This window comes from Psammomys obesus, unplaced genomic scaffold (genome assembly GCF_907164565.1).
Source record: "Psammomys obesus unplaced genomic scaffold, mPsaObe1.curated_primary_1811, whole genome shotgun sequence".
NCBI classification, from domain to species: domain Eukaryota; kingdom Metazoa; phylum Chordata; class Mammalia; order Rodentia; family Muridae; genus Psammomys; species Psammomys obesus.
Genome location: NW_026590407.1, coordinates 2474495 through 2501816, shown reverse-complemented (window position 1 = coordinate 2501816; position 27322 = coordinate 2474495). Strand labels below are relative to the sequence as shown.

Below are 27322 nucleotides of genomic sequence, written 5' to 3'. Positions count from 1 at the left end.
AGCAAGGCCTCCAGCAGGCTGCAGAAAAACAAAAAACGGATACTTACAGACAGTTTCTTTAGGTAGAGAAAAAAAGTGGCCCTTTAACAAGGAAGCTTCTAAAGCCAGCCAAGGCAGAAAGCGAAATCCCTTTAGAAGGGGTTCTTGCCAGTCTGAGGAGCAAATATTTGTGGACCCAGTAACTTCCTAGAGTGAAGAAGGGGTCAGGATCCAGTGAGAGAGGCAGAAAAATAACTCTCATTAGAAGCAGGAGCCAGAGACAGACTAAGAAGCCTTAAGAATCTGAACTGGTAAGGTCTGAAAGTGAAGCTGGGTCTAAGACAGTAAAGTCCTTAGGGAGAGGTTTTGAGATTAAAAAAGATAATTTTCTGTGTTGAAAATGGAGGAAGACACAACACGGTACTTCTGGATACCATTTGAATTTGTTTCTCTTAGCATACAAATGATTTTTTTCACTGATGATTTCAGTTTTGCATATCCTCTTTGGGAAAGATCAGGATAAGACAGATTTGAAGAAGAGACTGAGGAAATACATGCTAAATTAAAGGCCACAGAACAGAGGTTGGGTGAATCTTTGAATCAAAATAGAGCTTTCAGAGCAATCCAATACAGAACTAAAAATAACACCAAAAGACATTGCATTGTCTTCCAGATGAGAAAAGTCCACAGAAGCTTGAAGATACTGCAAAATGGCAGTCCATTCAGATGCTGTAGAGAAAATCTTCAGCTATAGGCAACTTGGTCTCACTGGATATTGTATACGCTAAAGTGGAAATGCAGATTTTGTTTAGTGTTGTCTTGGAGCAAGGTCATACAGTGGCTGGTGTGCTCCATTTTACAGAGTTTGGAGAACTGAAATACATGCACCATGCCCTAGATTCATATTCAGAATTCCAATGGGCTTTTGCCTTAAATTCTGGAGAACATGATCCCAAGGTTACATGTTTGTTAGAATGGTGAATGTTTTGGAGGTACCCTTGCAAACTGGGGCTGATGGTGCTTAAGCATGTATGTCCATTGGAATTCAACCGTATTTTACATATTATGACATGAAACCTGTTATAGATATAACATAATCCTACAGGTCAAACAATTATGAAAATAACAGTAATTTTAGAAAGATGGTCATAAAGCAGAAGGGAAATGTAAAATTTCCCCAAAATAGATTAAATAATGATTTATCAATTTCAAAATGTTTAAATGAGATAAGTAGCACACCTGCTAAGACACAGTGGTATTTAGAAAGAAGTGCTGAATTAGAGCAGCATATAAAGGTCTAAATTCCAAAATGGAAGACAAGGAACATGTGACTCTGGGGAAGAGGTTTTTGTGTATGTTCATACAGGAGAAGAGAAATTATGGGTTCCATCAAAACTAATAAAAATCAGGTAGGACAGAGGAAGACCACCTGAAGATGGAAGAAAGAGAAATCAAGAAGACTAAACAGAATGGGTAACATAAATTGCTGATCCCCTCATATGGGAACAACTCTGAAACTGACTGAGAGAGAAAAAATTGTCTCCAGCCAGAAATTCAACCATACATGGCCAATAAATCCTTGGCTACAATATCCTCAAAATTTATTATGCCATTCTTTTAATTGGCATAGATAAAATTGGTTTACAGTTTAATTTCATCCTGAATATCTCATACATTTATAATTTTAGAACTGTATAATGCTTGTGAGAAATTTTGTTTGCAGAACAAAAGGACCGGACACTGGAGACGCTGCATCAAACCTGACAGAAACCATCCTTCCAGCATGCTGAGACATTGACACATCTGTTCCAGCACCTTGTATGTTCCAGCATTCTGCTTGTTCCTGCCGCAACTGCTTCAATTGTTTTTTCTCATCAAAGCTTGCTCCCAAGAGAGCTTTGAAGAAATCTCAATTGGTCCAGCATTTCAGACTGTTTCAAACAGGACTTCTATTAAGCCTGAAATTTCTCAACATTCAAAGACTGGACCACAAATGTTAATGCTTGCTTAATTAATCATTTCCCCAATTTCCTTTTGGCTCCTTAACAGGATTTCTGTGTGTCCAAAAAGTCAGCTAGAAAAAAAAATGAGAATAATGTCCAATTACCTTTTAAGTGTTGAGCAGGTTTTTGGTTATTTTCTGGGGCTATGAATGTTTATTGTCATTGGGAGATAACTGTAAGTTGTTAATGATTTTACTCAAAGAGAAAATTAGGTTGTTAGGTAATGCAAGTTAGTTGTTAATTAACTCACAGTCATATTGGACACAAGTCTCATTTATCACAGGAGTATACATCCTAGGTTTAACTGATAGAGATGATTGTATAGAGAGGTAGAATGTATAAATATAGGTAGGTCTTAAAAAATCCTCAGAGACCTACAGAATACGGCATTTAAAAATGTCTTTATTATTTTAAAGATTTGTTGACAATTAAGACATATCATCTCCTGGCAGCACCCAGCCTATGTCAAAGTAGATGATGAGAATCAAAGAACATCCATATGGAAATGGCTTCAAATGTGGCAAAGGAGCCACCCAGGGAAAAAGAAAATGCCCTTGTTTCATGATAGATAGAAATCTGCCAAAAAGAGGCAAGCTTAAATGCAGGACAAGTCGACTGCTGAACTCTGCCAAGACAGGGTAAGCAAGTCCTAAATAGTTCCTGCTTCATATATATGTCTGTCAAAATATTCTGAGCCAGCAGGCTGAAAATGATGCTCCAACATTATAGTTATGGGTGACTGTTCAGGCAGCAAACTGGCTCTGTCAATTTATTTTTTGGAAGCTGCTAACATGCACTTCCTGTTTACTCCAGTAACTAACTTTATTCCTTCTCAAGTGTATGGTGGGGTCAAAGACAAAATAGTTTTATTTCCACAAGTAAGCTTAAATTGTTTAGAAAATATTTTCATATAGGTAATACCAATAAGGATAAAACTTAATGTAGGCATGTAACTCTAAAAATTGTCAAGATAGGATAGATAATACTTTCTCCTAAGTTGCCAAATGCATGTGAACTGGACGCTGCACATGTAAACCTTACCTAATAGTTTTCATAACTGTTATATTATTGTATTAAAAGAAAAGGAGCCTTTTTAATTTTTATTTTTGTATTAGTTTATTTACCTTGTATCCCAGCTGTAGCCCCCTCCCTCATTCCCTCCCACATCTCCTAGCCTTTTTGGACTTAATGGTGGAAATGTTGGTATGTTCTTGTGGAATGTATACAATTTACCTGTTCATTCAAATGATTTCTCTACCCCACTATCTGGTTTCAATCCAGACATTGCATTGTGATGTTTATTGTAAGCATCACCTGTCTCAAATTTGTGTAAATATGCCATCATTTGTTCTTGGTAGTGTTAATGAACAACCAGCCAATGCTGAGCAATGGAGAGAATAGGGTGGGACATCCTGGTTGGGAGAGGAGGAGAAAGGAAGCAAGTGGGAGAGGAGAGATCTGCAGAAGAGGACTTGGAACCATGGAGACCTAAGATATGACTAAAAGCAAGTATGTGGGAAATCTGAGTGGTAGGAAACAATGTGGGCTTTGAGGTTTAGGATGGAGTGACTACTGCCCAGCATTGTGCTCTAGGTTAATTAAATAAATCCTAGTCTCTGTGTGGTGATTTGGGTATACAGCTGGTTTGGGAATAACCACTGTTTAACTAAAAGACAAATCAAAAATAAATAATCACAACACACATGGGAAACAGAGGCAAGTGGATCTCTTGTGAGTTTGAGGCCAGCAAAATAAAAAAGTGAAAACAAAAACAAACCCCAAAACAGGCCAGGTGTGGTGATGCACATCTTTAATCCAAGCACCTGGTGGACTGGATCTCTGGCAGGTGAATCTCTGTTCATTGAGGCCAGCCTGGTCTACAGAGAGTTTCAGGACAGCCACGTACATAGAGAAATTGTCTTGAAAAAGACAAAGACAACAAAAAAGAGTGCATGCTCTGCAAGCCCAAAGACCTTAGTCATATCTCCAGCACCCATGTAAAAAGCCAGTCATGGTATGTCATGAACCAGTAAGACCAGTATTACTGTAATAGCAACACTGTGCTCAGCAGACAGGAGACCACTGGGACTTATTGCCAGCCTAGCTACAGGAGCTGTGAGACCCTGTTATTAAGACAATAAGGCAGAGAGCAATAGAACAGGACACCCAATGTTTATTCTGGCCTCCACTAGCACACAATCAAAATTTAGGCTATGGATATAGCCCTGTTGGTATAGCACTTGTCTTGTATACAAGCAGTCCTAGGGTTGCCTCCCAGCACTGAATAAACTTGATAGTGTCACATGACTACAATTCTAATACTTACGAAGTAGAGGTAGGAGGATCAAAATTTAAAAGTCATTCATAGCCTGGAATATTTGAAACAAAAAATAAATTTAAACAGAGAACTTCAGTTACTATGTGCCCGTATAATAGAACATAATTTAAAAAATTGAACTATACAGAAGTTTTCCAGTTTTTAAAAGGAAGATTTATTTAACAAGTTTCACTTAGTACAATACATCTAAATGGAATTCACAATACAAGGTAAGATTTAAATCAAAGTCTCAGAATTCCATAGAAACAACATGACCAAACTCCTAAAGTGTTGGTAATCCATCTCAAAATTGTCCCAGATCTTTAAAAAGAAAAAGTGGAAGTGTACACTCACGTGCCTTACAAGATATTAAACCAAAAAGCTAGAATTAACAAACATGCCAAATGTTGTCACTTTGAATCAGACACGGTTCCTATATTTGATTTTTACAGAAAAGCATGTTTCTCAACATGCATCTGAAGTTTTGGATGTATTGTGGTGTAAGAGCAACATTTAACATAAGTGAAACTGCTTTAAACCTAAATATGCTTACTGCTTAAGTACACTCCTACAATGTATCTAACTAGAAAGCTGAAAGTGGATTTAACAGTTATGGTCAATACTGAACTTGTTATTATGTCCTAGATGAATATTTTCAGTGTTCAAAATTGCTGAGCTTAAAGTTTGAAAACAATCTTACAGTAAGCATGAATCACAAGCTTGTAATGCAAAACTGTTAAACTTAAATTTTGTTCTTAAAAAAAAAAGAAGAAAGAAAGAAGCTGACCAATAGTGATCAGAAGCAATTGTATTTCCCATTTCCCAATCATACTGGATATGCTGGATATCCTTCCTACTCTATCCAGTTGCTATAAATGTAGCTCTTATTCCTATAGAAGCTGTTTGGTACACCCTCTCCCTAAGCAAGGTTTGACTGATAGTCACTTGAATTTTCCTGAAGAACTTGGTCATATCCACTCATACTGCTCTGACCACCATAACCACCTCCATAACCACCACTCAGCTGCTGGCTGGTAGGACCTCCATAACTAGACTGGTTGGATAAACCCATCCCTCCCATCATCTGGCTACCGTAGGCACCTCCACTTGCCCCTGCTGTAGAATTCAAAAAGAGTTCAACATAGCTATGATCATAAGCTCCTCCACTTGTCCCTGCAGTAGAATTCAAGAAGAGCTCCACATATCTGTGCTGCATATTTGCTTTATCTTTAGCCATAGCTGCCACGGCATCTTCATGAGTAGCAAATTCAACATCTGCCTCACCCGTAACTCTGCCATCAGGTCCTATTTCAATGTGTACTCGCATGGGATTAAGAGGTGAGAAGAAATTGTAAATATCATTCTCAGTGGCTCTGTATGGTAATCCCCTCATGTGTACACAGTGTCCTGTAGTACTCTGGAAACTGGACCCACCATCTCCATATCTATGATCAGACATTCCTGAGAAACAATAGTTTAGGTCTCTTCCAAATCTATCAGACCCAAAACCATACCCATCATTATAACCTCCATAGTCATCATAGCCTCCATACCCTCCACCGTAGGCACCCCGCCTCATTCTTTCAAACCCAGCTCCTCTGCCAATGCTGTTATACCCTCTTCCAGCCCCTGGCCTATCATAAGGACCTGGGCGCTGCATAGTCATGAGCTTTCGAGGGGGATCATAGTGGGTTCGGACTTCAGCTCTGCTACTCTTGAAGATTTCAATGTACCTGTGCCCTATTCTCTCCTTATGTTTCTTTAAGGCCTTTTCGGCTATCTCTTGTGATGCAAACTGCACAAAAGCCTCCCCTGTGCTTCGCCCCTGAAAGTCCACTGGTAGTGTCATCCCATTTGGCACGATTTCCAACCCTGAAAAGAACTGAACAATTTCTTCCTTGCTACAGCCAAATGGGAGTCCTCTAAGTCGTACAAAGCCATCATTGGCAGTATCAGGACTATTTGGACCTGTATGCTTTAACACCCAATCCATTTCAACACTGTTGGACTTGAATACTTCAACATATCTGTGTCCCATGGTTTCTCTGTCTTTCTTTAAAGCCAATTTTACTTCATCTTCAGATTCAAGTTCAACAAATGCTTCACCACTTGGTCTGCCTTCTCTGGTGTAGATGAAACGAACACCTGATGTGCCATTTTGGATTTTGCAATCAGAGAAGAAGCGCATCACTTCCTCAGCTGAGCAGGACCAGGGTAGGCCCCTGACCTTCACCACGAACCCCTCCCTGCCCTCTGTGCTCAGCATCATGGTGATTGGTAGGCTCTTGGTGACAAGCTTGGCTCAATGCAATTTCAGTGTGGCTTTAAAAAAATTAGAAAACTATTGTCATGAAAAATTGTATACAATATAGTAAAAGAAACAAAGAAAATGATTACTATAGACATTCACATTAGTAACTTTTAAAAAAAGATACCCACATTAACAAAAAGGCTGAATGAACTTTTCATTCATTCATTTATTAATTATTTATCCCATTTTTATTATGTATCAGATATAATTAATTTCTGGGTAGCAGTACTATAGGACTTTTATGTTTCTGTGGGTATTTTTTTCTCTTTAGATGTTTTTGAATATTCTGAAATTTCTGCACTGACCCAATGTATTAACATCACAGAAAGAGAATTAAAACTAAATATAACAAAGTATTTATCTCATTATATAAAAATGAAAATTTTCTTGAAATCAAAAGACAAATTTCATAGGAAGATACAACAACTCCATTAATATGCTAAGAATACAAACAATGCATGCAAATCAATCAAATACAGAACTATTGAAGCCTAGGATATAAATGGAAAAGACATTAATGAGAATTTACATATTCAAGCATGTTTTAGATGCCAGGTCCAGTACAGCAGCCCTACAGGAGAACTGTGTATCTTCACCACAGCTAAGTATAAATACATAGAATAAAGGAAGGATTGGTTGGTGAGTATATCAATTGTAGGCAGAAGGTTTAATTGGAACAAACTATCCTGATCCTGTTCCAGGATCCAGAAACTATAAAAAATGTTTAATTGTACACAAAATGAAAAGGGACAAAAATCAAAAAACAAGGCTATCAAGAAAGAGATAAGATCCTAAGGGTTCTATTTAATATAAGGAGACTCTACTCTTGTTTGGTTCACAAGCATGATGATTTAGTATTCACACCACTGTTTAACATGTGCTTCCCCACAAACCTTAAGACATTGGTACATTATGGCTCTGACACTGGGTGTAGAAAGGCATGGAGATATATGCACCTATGTGTATTTATATACATCACCTTTTATGGATTTTAAGCAGGAATTATCTCATTACAGCCCTTTCAGACTTATCACCCAGGCAAATGTAGCATTCAAACAGAAGGAAGGGGAAATGAGTGAAAAGAGCAAACTTAAAAATGACCCCTTGAGGCAGGTGTGGTGGTGCATGCCTTTAATCCCAGTACTGAGGGAGGGAAGCAGAAACAGGCGGGTCTTTGTGAGTTTGAGGCCGGCCTAGTCTACAGAGGGAGTTCCAGGACGGCAGGAATGCATAGTGAGACACCCCCCCCCAAAAAAAAAGCAACAACAAAAGAGGATATTGGACTTCAGGCAACTAAGGAATACTGACAGTGGGGAAAGGTAGTCTTCCCCAGGGCAGAGCATACCAATTGGTTATCTACTACCAAATGGTCAGCACTGAAAACATGCACACAAAATATACCGAGCAAATTTTATTTAGAAATAGGCATACATACGTAAAAACTGAGAAAAAGAGGCCAAGAATTGGCAAGAGAGCAAGGTAGGGATCTGCTTAAACATGGGAGGGTTTGGAGGGAAGAAAAGGGAAGGGGAAAATGATGTAATTTTAACTTCAAAAACAAATTAAAATACAGGGGGAAAAGAGTGTATTGGAAAAGTCTAGAAAATGTTCAAACTTCATTTGAAATGAAATTTAAAGTAAAATAAATATTTTAATACCCATCAAAACTGGTGCAAGTTAAACAGGGACAATAAGTCAACATTACTGAGTGTTCCCTAGAAGAGTGAAAAACTGATTTGCTATTCTGGAAAAACATTTTGGTATATTTACCACACTTTCTGACAGAAAATCCACTGCAGGTATGTGCCTTAAGGAATTATCTGAAATTAAGAGCAGGACTTATTGAACTATGTATTATTTTTAAGGCATTTTATGAAAAAGAGTGGAACATTATACATTTAATATAGTTACAAACTTTTAAATGATTCATGATCAAAACCATTTATGTAAAAAAATAAAAATAAAAATAAAAATTCACATACCCTTTGACCCTGCTAGAGTTTCTTCCACGAATCTGGTCGACAGAAAGACTTAAAAAAATGTTTGCTTGCAGCACTGTAATGGCAAAAAAATCAGAAAACTAAATAGCTATCAGCAAGATGGATGAATTCTATGCACTCACTTAATAAAAGATCTGCCCTTACCTAGAAAGATTTTCAAAATACACTGAATGAATGAACATGCATAGTATAATCCTACTTCTATTAAAATATTCACAAATGAAAACAAGTGTATAATTGTGTGAGAGACGATCTGAAAGTAGCTTCAACAAATGGAGAACAAGGGATTGAAGGCAGCTTTTCACTTTTTAATATATACACTTTCATACTTTTAGTTCTTTAAGCTCACCATAATGGAACAATAACCTTAGAAAAAAACATAAGCATGGAAAATATGATAAAACACTTTTTAAACTTTTTGTGTGTAATGATAGGGACTGGACATAAAATGTTAACAGTGGCTATTAAGTTTATGGGGTTTTATTTTATTTTATTTTGTTCAGATTAACGGTCGGCTGGAAGAATAATTTAGTAGAACATCCCAGGGACAATGGTGATCTCTACAGCATTCTGCATCAATAGGTCAGGTCCTCCCTAGTGACTGGGAGGTTTTCCTTCCTTACATTTCCTGAGGAGGCCACCAGGATTCTGTTACCTAACGTGATAACCAGGATTTGTGAGTTAAAATCTGTGTACTTATACCTGTGCTACAGCACACTTTTTGTATCTGTAGTAAGAGTTGGGTAGTGCTGAAAGTGTCCCTTTTAAACGATTATTTTACTTTTTGAATGACCAAAATTCAACTCGTAGATCGCTATAAGCAAAAAACAGATTCAAATAATAAGTAAAAGCATTTATTGGGCGCCTCTCGCGCACGCATCACTTGCTCAGCTCATACTCTAAGGGTGTAATTTACTCGGGACCCCTTGCGACCATCGTGCAGTTTGAACAGTTGAGCGCCTGAATGGATGGAGCGGCGCTCCGACCGCGGGTCTCATTATTATTATTTTTTTCCTAACTCTGGGCCGTGTTTGAAATGCTTTTCACCTTACGGGTCCCTCTTGCGGGCAGAGGGGGAAAGGTCCCCCGAGAAGCGGCCAAAGAACTGATTTACAAAAACACGCACACAGTCACAACCGTCCACCATTTCCCTACCAGGCGCAGCGCAGGCCGCTTCCCGGCACTCGGGGAGGGGGAGGGGGGGCTAGTGGGGTGGGGGAAGTGGGGAGGCCGAGCACTAAAAAGGCAGAGGCGACCCCAGACCCCGCTCTGCTCTTCCTTATCACCACCCAGGGTCCCCAGTTTCCACCCACACACCAACCTCCAACGAGACCGGAGGATTTTCCTTCTTCTTCCCTCAAAGGGCTATAGCGAGACGATAGACGACGACCAGAACTACTTCTGCTCACGTAAGCGATTGATCACGTGAGCGCCTACGTCATGTGAGATCTCGGTCACGTGAGCAACTCGGCTTAAACTCAGGATCACTGAGGTGCCGCACTTCCTTCTCGTTTGGCAATAGGGTGGGTCAAGGTAAGGAGAGCATCTATATGATTGGTGGATGTATGTTTTACGTGATTGTTCATTGGTCCACATCTGGTGATAACTGTCCAGTTGCCTGAGAAACGATGATGTCATTATTGGGTAGTTTATCCCCGATTGGTTCTTCCCAAGGGTAAATGTTAACTGCAGGAAACTGAATCAAAGAATTGCTGTGACCATGAAGCTTTTGAGCAGAGATTCGCGGTTGATCTGTGAGCTTGCTTTTCTTCCCCCGGCCTTAATTTTCTGGAGCATTCTTGGGGCCAGAGCATTGGACAATGGCTTGGCGCGGACTCCTACTATGGGCTGGCTGCACTGGGAACGTTTCATGTGCAACCTTAACTGCCAAGAAGAGCCTGATGCCTGCATCAGGTATGACATACTAAGTGGTTTGTTCTCTTTCCGGATTTGTGTGGGTGTATTTGATGGGAGGAATGGGAATGTTTGAGCTGGAGGTGTCGATCCCCAATTATTGCTGCTTTTTTGTCTTTAAATTTCTTTTTTCCAGAGCTGAGTACCGAACCCAGGGCCTTGCGCTTCCTAGGCAAGCGCTCTACCACTGAGCTAAGTCCCTATACCGCCCCCCCCCCCGTTTTTATTACTGCTTTGTTATCTCCAGCAATTTTTATGTTTTATACTTTTATATTGTATTAAATTAAAATTTTTATATCCCATCCGGGATGTGGACTGTCCCTAAACTATTATCTATGTGAACTATCCTTAGTTGGGACATAACCAGCATCCAGTGCTTCACTCCCGTTCCACCACCCTGCAATAGAGTTTTTAATTGATCATTTTGTTCCATACAAACCCTTTGTGTGGGTTTGTACCCTGCCCTTGTTTAGTGCTAGCCTTGAGCTAGTCATATGGAGAGTTAGAATGGGTAGGAGGATGACTAAGAACAGTGTCAATTTTTTTTTTTTCTTTTTGGATCACGGGTTCTTTGGCTGTATTGAAGTGAGAGTTAGAGAAACCAGGGGATAACTGAGATGTCCCTCAATCTGTTTTTCTTGAGTGTGGCATCAGACTGGAAGGTTGACCTGATGGAACTTCACACATTAAAGGCGAGAGTTGAGACCAGGTTGAAGCTCTCTGATGCTCACAATCCTAGTTTGCAAACTAGAAAAAAATGTCCTTTTTAACTCAGGGAGCTGACACAGAAAAAGCTGTAATACTGATGGGCATGGTGGTGCAAGACTTTAATTCCAGCACTCCAGAGGCAGAGGCAGGCAGATCTGTTGAGTTCAGGGCTAGCCAGGGCTGCATTAAGACTGTGTCTCAAAAAGAATGAGTTGCAAAAATGCATGTCTCTCACAGATGAACTTTCAGTTAAATAAACCCATTAAAAAAACCAACCAGTCATACTTTGACCCTCTCAATTAGGCAAGTAAAACACATGTATCTTTCCTGGCATGGATAAGAAAATGGATTGTAAGTTTACAAACATATGGGCATTTTTCTAAAAATGTTTTCTTTTAATTTTTGTGGTTGTTTTGAGAAAAGGTTTCTCTGCCCTGGCTGTCCTGGAACTCACTCTATTAACCAGGCTGGCCTCTGCCTCCCAAATGCTGGGATTAATGGTGTGTACCACCACATCCAGCTTCTTCAGATTTTTTAATGAATATGTGATCTAGAAAATGTTAAGAATCAAGTGTTAGATATTGAAATGCTCCCCTATAAATATTAGTGAAAAAGGGGTAAAGTCACCCTAGTGGTGCAAAACCACCCATAAAGGCAATTGACACAACTCTCTGTGTGTTCATGAGTTATTTCTCTGATTGCCTATAAAGATAAAATCAAGGTGTTAGTCAGACATAAAAGAAACTGACTTTCTCATTCTCATACTATGTCTGTTGTGTCCCTGAGATGAAAATCTGTGGTAACTTGCCAATACTGGCTTTTTGTCTTTTTGTTTTGTTTCTCTTGGGTGTTTTATGTTTTTTCCTTGTTTGTTTACTTGCTTGTTTGTTGTTTCAATGCACAGTTCTTGAAAATAAGTAAGTGGTAAAAATGACATAATAGAAAATAGCCTCCCTCATTATCATCCAGAAATAATATATACAATCTTGCAATTGTTTATTATGTAAATGAAAACACAGATTTCTAACTGACTTCCATAAAAATAGCATTACCTTTATGTATGAGTGGGTGCCATCAAGACCCCAGTGCCCTGCCTGGGTTCAAACTCTACTGCATTGTAGCTTTAGGCAAATCATTTAACTTGTTTGTTTCTCTTGAAGTTTGGAGACATGGCCGAGGGTCTTGAACACCATGGTAGGAATTGGTAGTCTTGAACTGGGGGTTCTTCTGCTACCACTTCCTATTTGCTGGGTTTACAGGCATGTAAGACCATGTGCAGTTTAATTATGTTTTAATTAATTAATCTATTTCTTTAAGACAATTTTTCTCCATTTATTTAAGTCATTGAAGAGCATGATAGTTTTAACATTTAATTGATAAATATATTAACCTCTGGGTATCCTAGCTTTTGCTGTGTCTGATTTTTTTTTCTTTCTGTTACTATTGTGGATGAGATTATTTTCTCTACACAGGTAAAGCTGATACCAGAAGCTGTTTATTATGCAAACTCTTACTCTGCTGAGATCTCCCTGCATGTATGCAGGCCAGACATGCCTTGTACCTGCAGACCCTCCTGTTTCAGTTTCTGCAATAGCTGAGAGTACAAGCCTGTGTCAGCACGGCTTCTTAGTTGCAATGACTTATCGATTTTGTCATGTGTCTCGTCCTTACATTAATTATTTTGAGTTTCTGTTTATTTCTTCTGTGGTTTGGGATGGAACTGAGAGTTCCACCCCTTCTTTGAATTCTTGGTCAGAGGTAGTGGGAGAGGAGTAACAGGAAGGGTAGTTAATTTTAACTCATATGGGTTGTGATTACTACCACAGTATCACTGCAGTTTTAGAAACTGAAATCCCAATGTGCCTTAAAATGGAGGGCTTGAGCCCTCATAAATTGGAATGACTGTTAGAATTTCTTTTTCAGTGAGCAACTGTTTATGCAGATGGCAGAGCTCATGGTCTCTGATGGCTGGAAGGATGCAGGTTATGAATACCTCTGCATAGATGACTGTTGGATGGCTCTCCAACGGGATTCAAATGGCCGGCTTCAGGCAGATCCCCAGCGCTTTCCTAATGGGATCCAACACCTAGCTAATTATGTGAGTTTAGAGCTGATTGTTTCTTATGGCTTAGGAAGGCTTATTGAGAAACAAGCCACAAGGTACTTTGAAAATGGAATGGTTTCTATTGTCTGAAAAATAAGTTATAATGTAGAATTATCACATTAGCCTATACACATTTTGCAATAGCTCCTGAGGCCTGCCTTTGTTGAAACACTTTTTGCTCAAACCACTGAATCCTCTAGGAGAAAAGGAGAATGTGGTTGTATCATGCCTGCTTGTATTTCCATATTAGCATGAGAGGCTACCACAGTTATACCATACTATTAAGTATATAGTTATTCAATATTCTTAATTTTAAAGGATGAAAGCAAATATTCTGGAGACTATTGAAAACAAATGAGGCCTGGCAATTAGGCAGATTTTATTCAGTACTGTAGGAAAGAAAGGTCAAGTTTCAAGTCAGATGGACATGTGAGAACCTACAACCAGTGAGCAAATACTGGGAGTTCAGTAGATGGAAAACTACTAAAAGGAGACATCAAGGTCAAGGGATGGTATAACTTAGCGGGTTTCTTGCTGTAAGTGAGGTTACCCAGATAGACACCAAGAAGGCCGAGACAGGAGGAGAGTCAGAGAGGCTTAACTTAAATGTCAGCCTTTCTCAAGATAAATCTATCATATTAAAGAGACTGTTTAGGATCATGTGAGGAATATTAAAGTGGTCATTGCTTTATCATCACTTCTGAGTTACAGTTCACATTTATAGTTAAAACTTTCTTAGTAGAGTTGGATGATTTGTTCTCTGTTTACAATAAACTCAGCTAGAAAACTGAAGTGCTTTAAGGAACGAAGGCCCAAGACCTGGACAAGCAAGCACACATCTCTCCACTCTTAGCCTTAGTAAGTGGACCCCTCCTGATTGACCGTCTGTTGTAGTCCATCTTTCTTCTCATTTCAGGTCCACAGCAAAGGATTGAAGCTGGGTATTTATGCAGATGTTGGGAATAAAACCTGTGCAGGTTTCCCTGGGAGTTTTGGATACTATGACATTGATGCCCAGACATTTGCTGACTGGGGTGTAGATCTGCTAAAATTTGATGGTTGTCACTGTGACAGTATGATATCCTTGGAAGATGGTATGTTTCTGGGTTTTAATTATATTTTTAAAATTACGTTAAAATCAACAAAATAAAAATGATTTATGGTGTGTGTGACTGTGTATGGGTGGGGGTTGTATGTGCTGTGTTGACTGTTGAGAAGGCAGAAGACAACTTGAAGGAATTGGTTCTCTCTTTCCAACCATATGAGTCGCAGGAATCAAACTGAGGTCCTCAGGCTTGCCAGAAAGTATCTTTACTAGTGGCTGAGCAATCTCACCAGCCAAAATGGTATGTTTTCTTCAAAAGATTTAGCCATGATCATTTCTCAGCCTTTTGTTTAACATCAACTGAGAGATCTAGCCAGAGACAAGAGTTGAGGCCACAGGGAAGCTGAGCCTCCAAAGAGCTAATCTCTTCTTCTCTTTCTTTTTTTTCCTTTCTTTCTGTGTACAGCCTGGGCTGCCCTAGAACTTCATCTGTAAACCAGGCTGGCCTTGAACTCAGAGATCTGCCTGCCTCTGCCTCCTGGGTGCTGGGATTAAACACCACTATCCAGCCAAAGAATTAATCAGTATCATTTATTCATCTATGTAGAATTCATACATGCCTACCATGGGACCTGGCATGTACTGTTCATTTTTGATTCAAGGACCCTGGGAAGAAATTATAGTTAATAATTGTAACTAGATCTGACATTGTTTGTGAGAGTCCAGAATTTCATAAAGAAGCATCTTATCCCTGCCTTTCCTCTATATATGTATCATCTCTGTACCATCTCGTCAGAGCAACCTAGCAGTCACAATTTAAGTAGAGAGCAGTCTGTTACTAATTTAAAATATAAAGTGGGCTCATGAGATGTACAGCACTAGCTGAAAATTCCCTTCTTTCGCTTATCTTACCCATTATTTTCCTTATGCAGGTTATAGGTACATGTCCTTGGCCTTGAATAGGACGGGCAGAAGCATTGTATACTCCTGTGAGTGGCCTCTATATATGAGACCCTTTCATAAGGTGAGCTAGTGAGCCCAGAATCTAAATTTCACAACTTGAGTAAAAAGAAGCACTTCTCACTATCTACATTGCTTGTAATTATAGTGTAAGCTTCCACCACCTGGGAAAAAAATCTTTGATTTTGCCTTTTTTTCACTGTTCCTATCCTTCTCACTAACAATACTGCTAATATTCGCTCTGAAATCTCTCTTGAATTCACTAACTTTCTATCCTCACCACATCCACGCTGGCCTTCCAGGCCACTCTCATCTCACTCAGCCTGCTCTGACAGCCTGAGCTACTTCTGATCCCTTTCTTCCTCCCAGCATTTTCCTAGGAGCAACAGAACTGTCTCCTGAGAAATTTTAAGGACATCCCATCAGTCTCTTCTTCAGAAAGTTACTGGCTTTCCATTGCAGTTGCAATAAAATCAAACTTTAGCAACCTGCCTCTTGACTACATCTATCTTCCTACAGCTCTTTTCCTCACTGCACTCTTTTCTTTCAGTTTATCAACTACCATATTTACCCCATTGATGTATATTCACTGTACATAGATGGTACTGGGCACACAAAGACATTTTTATATAAGTCTATGATGATGTACTTGCTCATTGTTTTCTGACAAATTGTCCCCCAAGATTTTAATAAAGGTTGGCTACTTAACATTGAAAACTGACCAGACACTACATGCTTTGGTCTTTTCTACTTTAAAATAGCCTTCTGCCCATTCACCCTCTAGTCATTAGCTGTTTGGTCCCCCGCCCCCAAGACCTTAGCTTTTCTTGTTCACTCATTTGTCTTCCCACTAGAATGGAAATCCAGAAGGGTAGGCATTTAAGTGTTCACAGAATTAATCCATATTGTTTTCTTAAAATCTTTAGATAGACTAACTTTTTCCTTTGCATTTTATACGTTGGATGTCATACCTACATATCTACAAACTGATTCATTCCACAAATTACTTGTCTTGGATTCAGATTTTTATCATGTTTGATGGCATCCTATATAATTTTATTTTTACCATTTAGATCATTGTAATTATTTTATTGCAAAAATAGCAGCATGACCATTTTAGGCAATCTTACAGTGAAAACAAAGATTTTTTTTCATCATGCCAATATTTAGATACCAAAGTTCAGTGCATGTCCAGCATAAATATTAAAGTCACATTAAACAGGTACTTAAATTATATGGCATACTTATAAAGTGACCATCTTTCAGTGAAATTCCCTTAGATTTAGAACTATAAAAGATGGTCAGGTTTTATTATGGGAAACTTTGGATCTTTAGACTATAGAGGCTACCAGTAGCTACTTTACCTAGGTCATCAGCATCTCACAGGAAAGTTAAGATTGTAAATAATTCTGTCTTTTTACAGCCCAATTATACAGATATCCAATATTACTGCAATCAGTGGAGGTATTTTGATGATGTTTATGATTCCTGGCAAAGCATAAAGAATATCTTGATCTCGACAATAGCTAACCAGAAGGAGCTTGTTGAAGTCGCTGGACCAGGGGGTTGGAATGACCCAGACATGGTAAAGATCTGAACCCTCCTCATGTCAGAGCTGTTTTTTTTTTTTTTTTTTTTTTTTTTTTATGTTGCTGCTTGGGTCTGAAACCAGGGCCTAGCACAAGCTGAGCAAGGTTACTAAGCACTGAACTACACACTGAATCCCAAGAATAGGCTTTCCTTGAGCACTTAACATCATAGTGCTGTAGAAAATGGTTTTGCTCCTTTTACTTGGAGTTTCAGCACTCGAGGCTGATACAGGAGAATTGCTCCAAATTCAAGAGCAAATGGTTAGCCTGGATTACAGAGTGAGACCTTATTTCCAAAAAAAAAAAAAACAGACAAAAACAAACAATCAAACTACTGAGGGGTCCCTGCAGATATCCAGGCAGGGAGGTAAACCTCACTAAGAGATAGAAATGAAAACCCAGTGCAGATTTAATTTGCCAATCTGGATCAGTCTTTGGGGAGTCTAATGCCAGGTGGTTTGTTGTTGGCATATTTAAAACACTGCAATTTGGGAAAAGGTTTTCAGGCAACAATCAGTCCAATCCCAGGTGCACAATAAAGCTTAAGGTGTGACTACATATAAACTCTTTTACACAGTACATATGACTGTGAGGGTGGGTTCTGTAGCTAAAACGCCTAGAATCTAGTGTGGTCTCTGACTAAGAACATAGAGGTCAGTAGGCCCTAAAGAACTTGTAACATCTCCCCTAAGGATGGGTAACAGTCTACGGAGAGAAGAGTATGGGATGATCATTCTGTTGGATTTGGGTGAGGTCTGCCTCTATAGCAAATGGTGGGAGAGGTCTGCCTCCACAAATAGCAAAAAGGTCACCCGGATGTTAACAAAATTCACTCCCAGCCGGAAAACCGGTGTTTTATCTCCTCCATTGAGACAAGGGTCCCATGTGTGCTTTACCTTCCTTGTTTTCATTTCCTTAATGCTTTTCAGTAAGCACAAGGACCTATGTGCCCCCAATGAACAACAGAAACCTAGACAGTTGAATCTCTCATCTGACTTATTTCACTCTTTGTCTTAGTTAGTGATTGGCAACTTTGGCCTCAGTTGGGACCAGCAGGTAACACAGATGGCCCTCTGGGCTATCATGGCAGCTCCTCTACTCATGTCCAATGATCTCCGACAAATCAGCTCTCAAGCCAAAGCCCTACTTCAGAATAGGGATGTAATTGCCATCAACCAAGACCCCTTGGGCAAGCAGGGGTACTGTTTTAGAAAGGTAAGTAATGCTTCTTGAGAGAAAATTATCCAGGAACATATTATCCTGCATTAAAATTTATGATTTATGGTACTTTGTATTTCCCATACTCAAGTATGGAATTATCTCAAGACTAACTGCTGTATGAGGACATGACTGACTTTTTTCTGTTAGTTTTTCCTTGAGCTTGGTAACTGAGTGGTTAATAGAACTTTTACCAGAACTATTACATTTTATTTTTCAAGACAGGATTTATGTTGTAGTCCTGGCTGTCCTGGAACTAGCTCTGTGAACCATGCTTGTTGTGGAGTGTCTGCCAGAGGTTACTCTGACATGGGTTTAAACCAAGAGAAAGTCTTAGTACTTGGCTGCAACTATACTGGGTGTTTGGGATCCCAGTGTAGCCTTGAGCCTTTCTCAGGATGAGCTTTTAAGTATAAAAACCATGCTCTGGGTGGACATACTTCAGTTAACAAGAACACGTAGCCAGAAGTAAAACTGCCAAAGCTAAAAGGCAAGGTTAGTACATTTAGAGACTTTCCAAGAACTTTATGTACTTTGGTTGATATGGTCTTCTGTTTTTGTTTTTCAAGACAGGGTTTCTCTGGGTAGCCTTGGCTGGCCTTGAACTCACAGAGATTCCCATCTCCCTGAGAGCTGGGATTAAAGGAGTATGTTACCATACCCAGTTGTATGACGTCTTTTGTTTTTCAAAACAGGGTTTTGTTTTTTTTTTTTTTGTTTAACCCTGTCCTGGGGCTTACTCTGTAGACCAGCCTCTGCACCCCAAGAATGCTGGGATTAAAGCTATGTACCACCGCACCCAGCTAGACATTACTTTTTAACTTCTAAAATATACTGCTGGCAGATTTTTAGTTTTTCCTCCAAGTGCATGACAGTTGTAAAAATAAGGCTGAATATCAAATAAGGCCAGTAATGAGGGTTACCATGTGCTCATACTTGTCTTCTTGGCTTTTCAGGAAAACTACATTGAGGTCTGGGAACGACCACTCTCAAACTTAGCCTGGGCCGTAGCCCTGAGAAACCTGCAGGAAATTGGTGGACCTCGTTTTTATACCATCCAGCTTTCTTCCCTGGGTCAAGGAGTAGCCTGCAATCCTAGCTGCTTCATCACGCAGCTCCTTCCAGTGAAAACACAGCTAGGCTTCTATGAATGGACTTTGAACTTAAAAACTCGAATAAATCCCTCAGGCACTGTTTTGCTTCGGATAGAAAGATAAGCTACCCAAAGGCAGATATCTACATTCAGTGCCTGGTTTTGTTAAGGACTGACCTGTTTCCTGTTTCCCCTTTAAATAAAAAATATCCCAAAGTTATAGCCCCTAAAAATTATTTCTGAAGGCAAGTTTTTGGGAAGGCTTTTGAAATCAAGTGAGCATTCCTGTCCTCATTACTCTGCACCAGGTGTTTACCCACTAGACTCGATAGATACAGGATTTATTGTTTTGTGTATATGTATATTCCATTTGTATGCCTGGCGCACAGGAAGTGAGAAGAGAGCACGGGATCCCCCGAAACTGAAGTTGAACCGGAGACCCGGTGGAGACCAGCCCCAGCAAAGAACAGGGCTTGAGGAGGGGTGGATGTAGCAGGCGATGTGAAGAAATTGCACCAGATATACCAGTCAGAATATTTTCTGAGCCTTTGGGAATGTATTCTTTCTTCCTGCCCTCAGGAGGCAGGTTATAGAGGATCCAAGTTTCTCAGGGCCACAGGGTTTATAATTCTTACAACAGTGATCACATCAGTTTACATTTAACATCTAATGACTATTCATGAACAATAAATCAGGGCATCCCTGAAAGATCGTGATCACAAATCCTGTACCAAGCAGATTAACTGAACAGGAGAGGCTTGGATCTTCCCCCTTGTCCAGCTGTATGATCACTGGTACCAGACTCTTCAAACTCTGAATAAGCTTAATTCTTACTTTACAATAAGAACTTAACCTTCCCTATTTAAAAGACAGCCTTTATGTATCAAAGAAGTTTCTACAATGTTATTATCCTTGTTTTTATGCTCTTCAGTAGGGTGCAATGAGGCTTCTAATAATTAACGTAGTTTCTAAAATTCAAAAATCTGCCTTCACCATTCCTTATTTACCTTCTCTCACCAGTTAGACTGTGCATCTGTCACCACAGTGGGCAGAAAGCTAATACAGGATCACAATGAGACCTGCCTAGAATATCTATTTTAAAAAGAAGCCAAGCCCCAAATTCACAAGCTAAAGTATATACATCTTTGATACTCTGAAAATAATTTTCAGGAAAATTCAATGACCTGAATTTGACCCTGGGACCTTTGGTTCCAGGACAGCTAGGGTTACACTGAAAAACGTTGGAGGAAGGGGGCAATTCAACAGTAAAAATCTCACCTAAAAAGTGTATCAAGATGCTTAAGGAGTGAAAAATCTAAAGCCAGTAGCTTATATTGAATGGACTGTACTATGATGCCCAGACAAGACGGGCTAAAGCTTCATAATCACTCCAGATGTGTTAATGACCTGGTCCTTGAAACAAATCTCTGCTTAGAATTTTATGATAACTAGTAACTAACTCATATATTTTAAATACCAAGTACTGTTCCAAGCACAAGTCATATTTCACACCACTCAACAAGGTTCAAATGAAATACTCAACTGCCAAGCACAAACTTTAGTTTATTCCCCCGCAAAAGACCAACTGCAATCAAGTGAGGTGAACAAAGGCTCATGATCTTATTGTCTTCATAACCGAATCACCTTAGAACTGGATCACTTGGCCCTGGAAGTAGAACAGAAAAAGTATTGTTTTGTAGTTTTAAGGAATCTTCACACTATCCATGGGCTGGCCATGTACTTGGGAACCTACCGTGGCTCTGGGTTCAATCCAAGACAGCAAAACACTTTGGAAGGAGACCATGTTGTCTCTTCCTTTCCCAATTACAAACAGTAAAATCTACACACTGAGATGCTGAAGCCATTTATTTAGTCATACTGGTGTTCAAATTTTTAGATTTTTCAACTAATAAAATAAATGCAAAATTCAAATCTGATTTAAAAAAACTAAAAATAAAATACTACTGGTCCCAAGCATTTCAGATATGGAAGATGCAAACTTGTACCTTCAACTATGGACAAGTATCTTTGAAGGTATACTATGACAGTGAGTAATCCTGAAACAGGTACCTCTATATAGCCATACCTGTATAAAACTACACATTAGGAGTATACCCAGCGTTCTAGAGGTAGGTGGATCTCTGAGTTCAAGGCCACCTTGGTCTATCCAGGACAAAAGACAGAGAAATTGTCTCAAAACATAAAACCGCCCACTCCCTCCAAAAAATACAGACACAAAAAAAGAGGGGTACCTTTCTCTTCTTATCGCCACCCAGTTCAAAATGCTTGCATCTCTTAATAGCCAGCATTCTCTTTGATCTGCAGTTGGGCTCAACACACTCAAGTCTCAGCACAATCTTTTTTGTAGTTTTAGCCTAGAAAAGAAATGAAGTGAAATCCTTAAATTTTGCCATGATCTGTATTTAGCTACAGAGTAAAAAGAAAATTCAGTAGCCAATGATCTTACTAGAAAACAGCAACAAAACGGAGGCTGTACGTGCTGGTAACACAGCTGTGTTCTCAGCACTCTGGAAGTAGACAAGGTGCAGCCACATGAGTGTGTCCAAACCAAAAAAAAAAAAAAAAAACCCACTACTTTGAATTTATACAGCCAGGTAACATGATAAAAGCCTTTAATCCCAGCACTCTGTGAGGTAGATGGATCTGTGAGGCCAGCCAGGTCTACACAGCCAATCCTAGAGAAACCCTGTGTATGTAGGGGGGTGAAAAATAAAAAGGACCACTTTTATTGTTTAGTGGGTGAATAAAATAAAAGACACCTAAATTCATGCAACTATAAAATACACCTTTTTGAATTTATTAAATTCCGCTTCTGCCTCCTGGAATTAAAGGTGTGTGACACCACACCCAGCTACTACCAATCAGTTTTGTTGCTATTTCGAAGTTTTAAAGCTGAAACATCTTTCAAACAATCTGGCTGGTCATCTAAGCAACCAAGCATTCCCATTCATCTGACGCCCAAGCTTTTTAAAATGAAGTCATTTTAGTTGTTTCTGCAAGCAGGCTGGCAGGAGGAAAACAGCTACAAAAAATGCTGTGTTCCAAAGTTCTTCGTAATTCATAAGCACTAACAATTTTTTTGTTGCAATAAAGAGCTGACGATTTGGACATGGCAATAAATGGATGAAAAAGGTCTTACTGGCATACACATAATTAAGTTCTTAGAGTCAAGACATATGTCTTAAGTTTTTTTTTTTTTTTTTTTTTGCCTTTTTGGGAAGTACTGTGAATACTGAGGATTCTAGACTAGCGTCAGATCTGGATTACCTCAAGCTCCAGTGCTCCTGAAAGTCTGTGCTGCAAGTGGAATAACTTTGCTGTGATTAACACTATAGCAATGCTTGTAGACAAGACAAATGCAAGGTCTTTACCACAGTAAGCAAGAAAGGTGTCAATTACTAATCACTAACCTTTTTGCGGAAAATAGGCTTAGTCTGCCCACCATAGCCACTCTGTTTCCTGTCATAACGCCGCTTCCCTGGGAAAAAGTTATTCATTAGGGTATGGTACAGATCAGTCTAAATAGCCCAAAGGAAAAGTCTTAGGTTTAAAACTGGGGCTGACCTGCATTAAGAAATATCCACACCTAAGGAGATGGGAATACCTGGATGTTAGTACACTTCGTGCGACATCAAAACTTGGCACGTCAGGGAACAGGTACAACCCCAAAACTTGAAAGGCTAAGGCAGGAATGCTTATTCCAGGCCAGCCTGCCTTACATATAGAGGTTCTGGTCTTTCTGTCTGACCAACTCCACATGTTCACCCCAAAATTTTATCTGAGTAGCTTACCCTGGGCATACAAAGAATCCTTGCCCTTCTTGTACTGTGTCACTTTGTGGGGCTGGTGCTTGCCACATTTCTTGCAGAATGTCCGGCGGGTCTTAGGAACGTTCACCTAGTAAAAATTAACTGTTTAGAATGTGCAGTTACTGGGCCACAATGGCCCGGCGTCCTTGCTGGATCCAAAGCAAAGCTGACTAACTCTACAAGTAATCAGCCTGTACTAATATACAATGTCCATGTAGTTCTAAAAGGTGTTGTAGTCACATGCGCCATCAAACAGTGTCTCTAAACACCGCTAAGCCACCCCATTACGCCAATTCCTCCACCCATAATTCGGTTTCCTGTGTTGCTCTTGGCTATGCTGTTTCCTGTGAGTATCGAGGTCATGCCTGAGCCTAGGTGCATCGTGGGACGGTAATGTCCCGGCCGGTGCAAGGATTGAGCTGGATTCTACCAAACCCCAACAGACCACCATACCATGTTCGCACGAGCAATGTCAGCGCTGAAAGAAAGAGGAAACGCTGGCAACGGAAGTTTATGGGAGGGGCCTGGGTACACTTCCTCAGAGCTGTGGGAAACAACAACCATAGAGTCTTAAGGATCCCAGCGCAGCGCCCTCGGGTGTCTGGATGGTTTGTCTCGGCGACAGAGGCGAGCATCTGGTTCCGTCTAAAGTCTGCAGCTCTCTCCTCCACTTCCTCCTGCCCAGCCTTAGCAACTACTTCATCCATTTTGGAGGACGTCGAAATTTAGTGGTTTATGCGAAGAAAGCGATCCTCTTCTCAGAATATAATCTCCCGTGTTAGAGCAGAACAGGGACTAGGATAAAGTGAAAGGGTCCTCCATCTCAGCACATTCTTGTTTCACTTCAAGGAAACTGGGATCATCTTTCACAGAAAATTGTGGCTCAAGGAAACCCTGGGATGGAGCCACTTGCTTCAGTTCATTTTTCACGCGATCACTGGGTCCACACGTTTATTCAATATTTAGTTTGTTTCAGACTCTGTTGTAAGTGCAGGACACAGTAATCGAATGTTCTCATTAATGTCCAATTCCAGACTAAGTACTTTGACAAAAAGGAACAATAAAGTAGCACCTTTTAACTGAGGAAGTAAATTGGCTGATTTGTCTCCTGAAAACTGGCAACAAACTTATCCCACTTCTGAAAGAGTTGGGCCAACAAAGAAAATATACCTCAGCACTTCACTTTCCCGAATATGTGGCAGCAAGCATGTATGAAGTTTCAAGATAGTCTAGCAGAGAAAGGGTGACAGGTTCTTAGTTTTAAAATAGATTCTTAGGGTAATCGCAGGAGGAAGGTGGTAATGCTACTTCCATTTTCCGTGTGAGGAAACCAGTGGCATGTGAAACCATTTCTCCACCGTCAATAGTGTATTCAGAATACACATCCCATTTTCCAGTGGCATGTGAAACTATCTGTGCAGTGTATTCAGAAGGCACATCCCAGGTATTATGACTCCAGAACCTAGTTTCCTTTTAGTATCACATAATACTATTATGGCTGTCTTCGTGGCAGAGAGGGCCTCATTAATTCCAGGCTGGCCTTAAATTTACCTATGTAGCTGAAGATTTCTGATCCTTCTCCTGAGTGATGAAGGCCACAGGTATGTGCCTCCATGCCTGGTTTATGCCCACCTCTTTGAATTCTGTCAATCTTAGAAGCTGTTCACTGTTACTAGTGTTTACCAAATGAGGAGACTGAGGCACGTGAGATATTAAATTTCCTTATCTAAAGTCACTATATAGGCCTACTGACAACCAGTGTATTACACAGGGAAAAAGAGACAACTGCAGGGTAGACAATGGGGCTAGAGTGCAGGAAGAGGCTGCAGTGGCCTAGGACCTAATGTTAGGAGACCCTGGAGAATCCTGCTTGTGTAATACTCCAGAAACAAGCTGACTTTGTTCACCCACATTTTTGTTGGATGGTCTCCTGGGGTTAAGATAATAATAACAGCATTGTCTGCTACATTTCTTTGCCAGCCTGAAGTCCAGCAGTATTTTCCTCTCTCTAATCCCTTAAAAGCACTCACTGGCATGTAGAGAGTTTCTAAAGTTTGTTTGTTTTTGTTTTACGTGTAAGTAACCTGGAGATAAGGGGGCAATTAGTCCTCTTCATCTAATCAAACTTTGTTGTTTTTATTATTTCTCATGTAATGTATTTGGAGGGATTTTTTAATGTATATTCAATTTACAGACTTGCATAAGGTATATAATGGTATATACTCATCTTGTATAATAACTACCACAGTCAAATTAACACATCATTAACATTCACAGTTGTGTGTGTGTGTGTGTGTGTGTGTGTGTGTGTGTGTGTGTGTGTAGGGATGAAGATAATTATGTCTGCTCTCTTATCCACTTGCCAGTAAGCAACAGAGTATTAATACAGTTTCCATGTAGCACATTAGATCCTCTGAAGTTATTTATCTTATAGTTCAAAATTTGTTTAGCTATATTTTCTGCTTTCTGTGTGTCTGTGCTCATTAATTTCTCCTAAAATGAAGCACTCAGAACTTAAGACAGGACTCTAGGTATAGTCTGGCGTTTCAGTGTGTAAGAATTCACTTTCCTCTAGATTTTTTACTTCTAGGAATAAGCCCAAAGTCACCTTCAGCTATGTATGTTTCTGACTATGTTTCTTCTAGTTGCTATCAGCAAAGCCCATTTTCAGAAGCACTACAGCAATCCACTCTACTTCCACCTGGAGATTTTTTTAATATCAATATTGGAGACTAATTGTGACATCATTCTTCACCCTGGAAAATAAAATGTTGAGTTTGACTTCTTAAACCATGTGATGAAAGCATTTTTAGATATTAATTGCCCTGATTTTATCATCTAGAGGACTCAACCTTTCACTCTTCACACATTAATTGGGCTACTTTCTCATCTTTCTCAAAGCTATTTACTATAGACAGCACCAAGAGCAGAACCTTATATTATATTGCATTTAATTGTATGTATATGTGCATGCTAAAACATGAGTGTGGAGGTAAAAAGGACCACTGATAGGAATTACTTGCTTCTTCCATGGATATTGAACACAAGTCATCAGGCTTGGTACCAAGTGCTTTTACTTGCTGACCCATCTCCATGGTCCATCTACTGGGAATAATTTGAATTTACACTAGCTTATTTGTTTGCACTATTTGAGGATAGTCCTGTTGGTATGAACGTGTGAGTGGTTGTGGGCAAGAAGTGAAGAAGTTCCTAGCTTTAATCTGCCTTTACCTTTTGGCTCACTGTCTGATTTCTCACAGTGCTCTTAATAATTCCACATTCCCATCCCAAATGGACCTTTGGAAATGATGGACCATATGACAAGGAGCATCTAACTGAAGAAAAGGAGAGGGATGGTAAATGTCAATGGTAACTCCATTGGTGACTGGAACAGCTACTGCATAAGACTAAGGAAAGGACATAATTCATCACTAAAGTAGGGAGAGCCATATAATTGGTGCCCATCTATCTATACCAATGTAATGATTTCCCAATCTGTCATTCTACAAATGCTTTAAAAATATTGGTGCTTTCAGAATTCTGACCAACTTTTGCCATCAATGATAAGTTTCTGTATTAGGGTATAATGTCTCTGTAAGGCAATATGAAAATGAACCATAAAAGAAGATGGACAAGGAAATTAGTCACCAGGGCCTCTGCCACCATCATGTACCTACATTTCTTTAGAGAATCCTCAGGGAGAAGATGGAAGCTGGTAAACAAACTAAGGACCCGCTGAGAGAACATTCAGGCTTCAAAGAATACATATAGGCTTTTCTACTGCTTGAAAGAATGAAAGAAAATATTATTACTTTGAGAAAAAACGTTGTCCAGGCTTTGAACTTGTGATTGTCCTGTCCCCATCACCCCCGTCGCTGGGATTATAAATCTGTTCCATCATGGCTCAGCTCATAAGGTGAATCTTGAAGGAAAAATATCCACAAAAGAACATTCACAAACAATGGGGACGGGCACAATAGTCTTTGTGTGGGCTTGCATTCAGTCATATTTATCTGTAGAAAAAAATGCATTCTTAGAAAGTGACTCAGCAGAGGAAGTCTTGTCTCTACCTCTGTTGGTCTATGTATTTCAGGGTGTCTGAGTGAGCCTTCTTCATCCTTCAAGTCGAAATATGTGATCCTGCGTCTCCTCTCCTGAGGAAACAGGAGACCTTAAAGACATTGGCTTTGTTCTGTGTCTTGCCAGCTTGGGAATCTCTTTTTCCTGTGCTGATCATCCCCCACAGTCCTT

General features: G+C 39.7%; 3 protein-coding genes and 1 non-coding gene across 6 annotated transcripts; 2 read left to right on the top strand and 2 right to left on the bottom strand.

Annotated features, from left to right (window-relative positions):
* Window positions 1-4450: 4450 nt before the first annotated feature.
* Hnrnph2 (heterogeneous nuclear ribonucleoprotein H2) lies at window positions 4451-10047 on the bottom strand. 2 transcript variants are annotated; one of them, XM_055607288.1, is made up of 4 exons: window positions 9932-10047; window positions 8593-8665; window positions 8381-8430; window positions 4451-6621 (listed from the first exon to the last, which is right to left on the bottom strand). In XM_055607288.1, exon 4 carries the CDS (start codon window positions 6566-6568, stop codon window positions 5219-5221), a length of 1350 nt encoding a protein of 449 aa, XP_055463263.1. In that variant the 5' UTR covers window positions 6569-6621; window positions 8381-8430; window positions 8593-8665; window positions 9932-10047; the 3' UTR covers window positions 4451-5218. The 2 variants fall into 2 exon arrangements, with proteins under 2 accessions (XP_055463263.1, XP_055463262.1); XM_055607287.1 differs by lacking the exon at window positions 8381-8430.
* LOC129676781 (small nucleolar RNA U13) lies at window positions 7433-7534 on the top strand. Its single transcript, XR_008720122.1, has one exon. It is a non-coding gene; the product is annotated as a small nucleolar RNA U13 (small nucleolar RNA).
* A 73-nt stretch (window positions 10048-10120) lies between the features above and the next one.
* Window positions 10121-19461, top strand: Gla (galactosidase alpha). 2 transcript variants are annotated; one of them, XM_055607289.1, is made up of 8 exons: window positions 10121-10143; window positions 10285-10524; window positions 13156-13330; window positions 14253-14430; window positions 15314-15405; window positions 16765-16926; window positions 17948-18145; window positions 19105-19461. In XM_055607289.1, the coding sequence occupies exons 2-8, from the start codon at window positions 10331-10333 to the stop codon at window positions 19363-19365; spliced, it is 1260 nt and encodes a 419-aa protein (XP_055463264.1). In that variant the 5' UTR covers window positions 10121-10143; window positions 10285-10330; the 3' UTR covers window positions 19366-19461. The 2 variants fall into 2 exon arrangements, with proteins under 2 accessions (XP_055463264.1, XP_055463266.1); XM_055607291.1 differs by lacking the exon at window positions 10121-10143 and having other exon boundaries at window positions 10269-10524.
* Window positions 19462-20784: 1323 nt separating this feature from the next.
* Window positions 20785-23635, bottom strand: Rpl36a (ribosomal protein L36a). The gene is made up of 5 exons (XM_055607297.1): window positions 23525-23635; window positions 23054-23159; window positions 22673-22740; window positions 21494-21616; window positions 20785-20907 (listed from the first exon to the last, which is right to left on the bottom strand). The coding sequence occupies exons 1-5, from the start codon at window positions 23633-23635 to the stop codon at window positions 20887-20889; spliced, it is 429 nt and encodes a 142-aa protein (XP_055463272.1). The 3' UTR covers window positions 20785-20886.
* Window positions 23636-27322: the final 3687 nt, after the last annotated feature.

Excerpts from the sequence above, each read along its gene's own strand:
- Gla (XM_055607289.1), top strand. The coding sequence starts at position 10,331 with ATGAAGCTTTTGAGCAGAGATTCGCGGTTGATCTGTGAGCTTGCTTTT. Across the intron at positions 16,927-17,947 it reads GTTGGAATGACCCAGACATG|TTAGTGATTGGCAACTTTGG; the intron begins GTAAAGATCTGA and ends TCTTTGTCTTAG. Across the intron at positions 18,146-19,104 it reads AGGGGTACTGTTTTAGAAAG|GAAAACTACATTGAGGTCTG; the intron begins GTAAGTAATGCT and ends TTGGCTTTTCAG.
- Hnrnph2 (XM_055607288.1), bottom strand. The coding sequence starts at position 6,568 with ATGATGCTGAGCACAGAGGGCAGGGAGGGGTTCGTGGTGAAGGTCAGG.
- Rpl36a (XM_055607297.1), bottom strand. The coding sequence starts at position 23,635 with ATGGTTGTTGTTTCCCACAGCTCTGAGGAAGTGTACCCAGGCCCCTCC. Across the intron at positions 23,160-23,524 it reads ACATTGCTCGTGCGAACATG|GTGAACGTTCCTAAGACCCG; the intron begins GTATGGTGGTCT and ends AATTTTTACTAG. Across the intron at positions 21,617-22,672 it reads AGCCTATTTTCCGCAAAAAG|GCTAAAACTACAAAAAAGAT; the intron begins GTTAGTGATTAG and ends TTTCTTTTCTAG.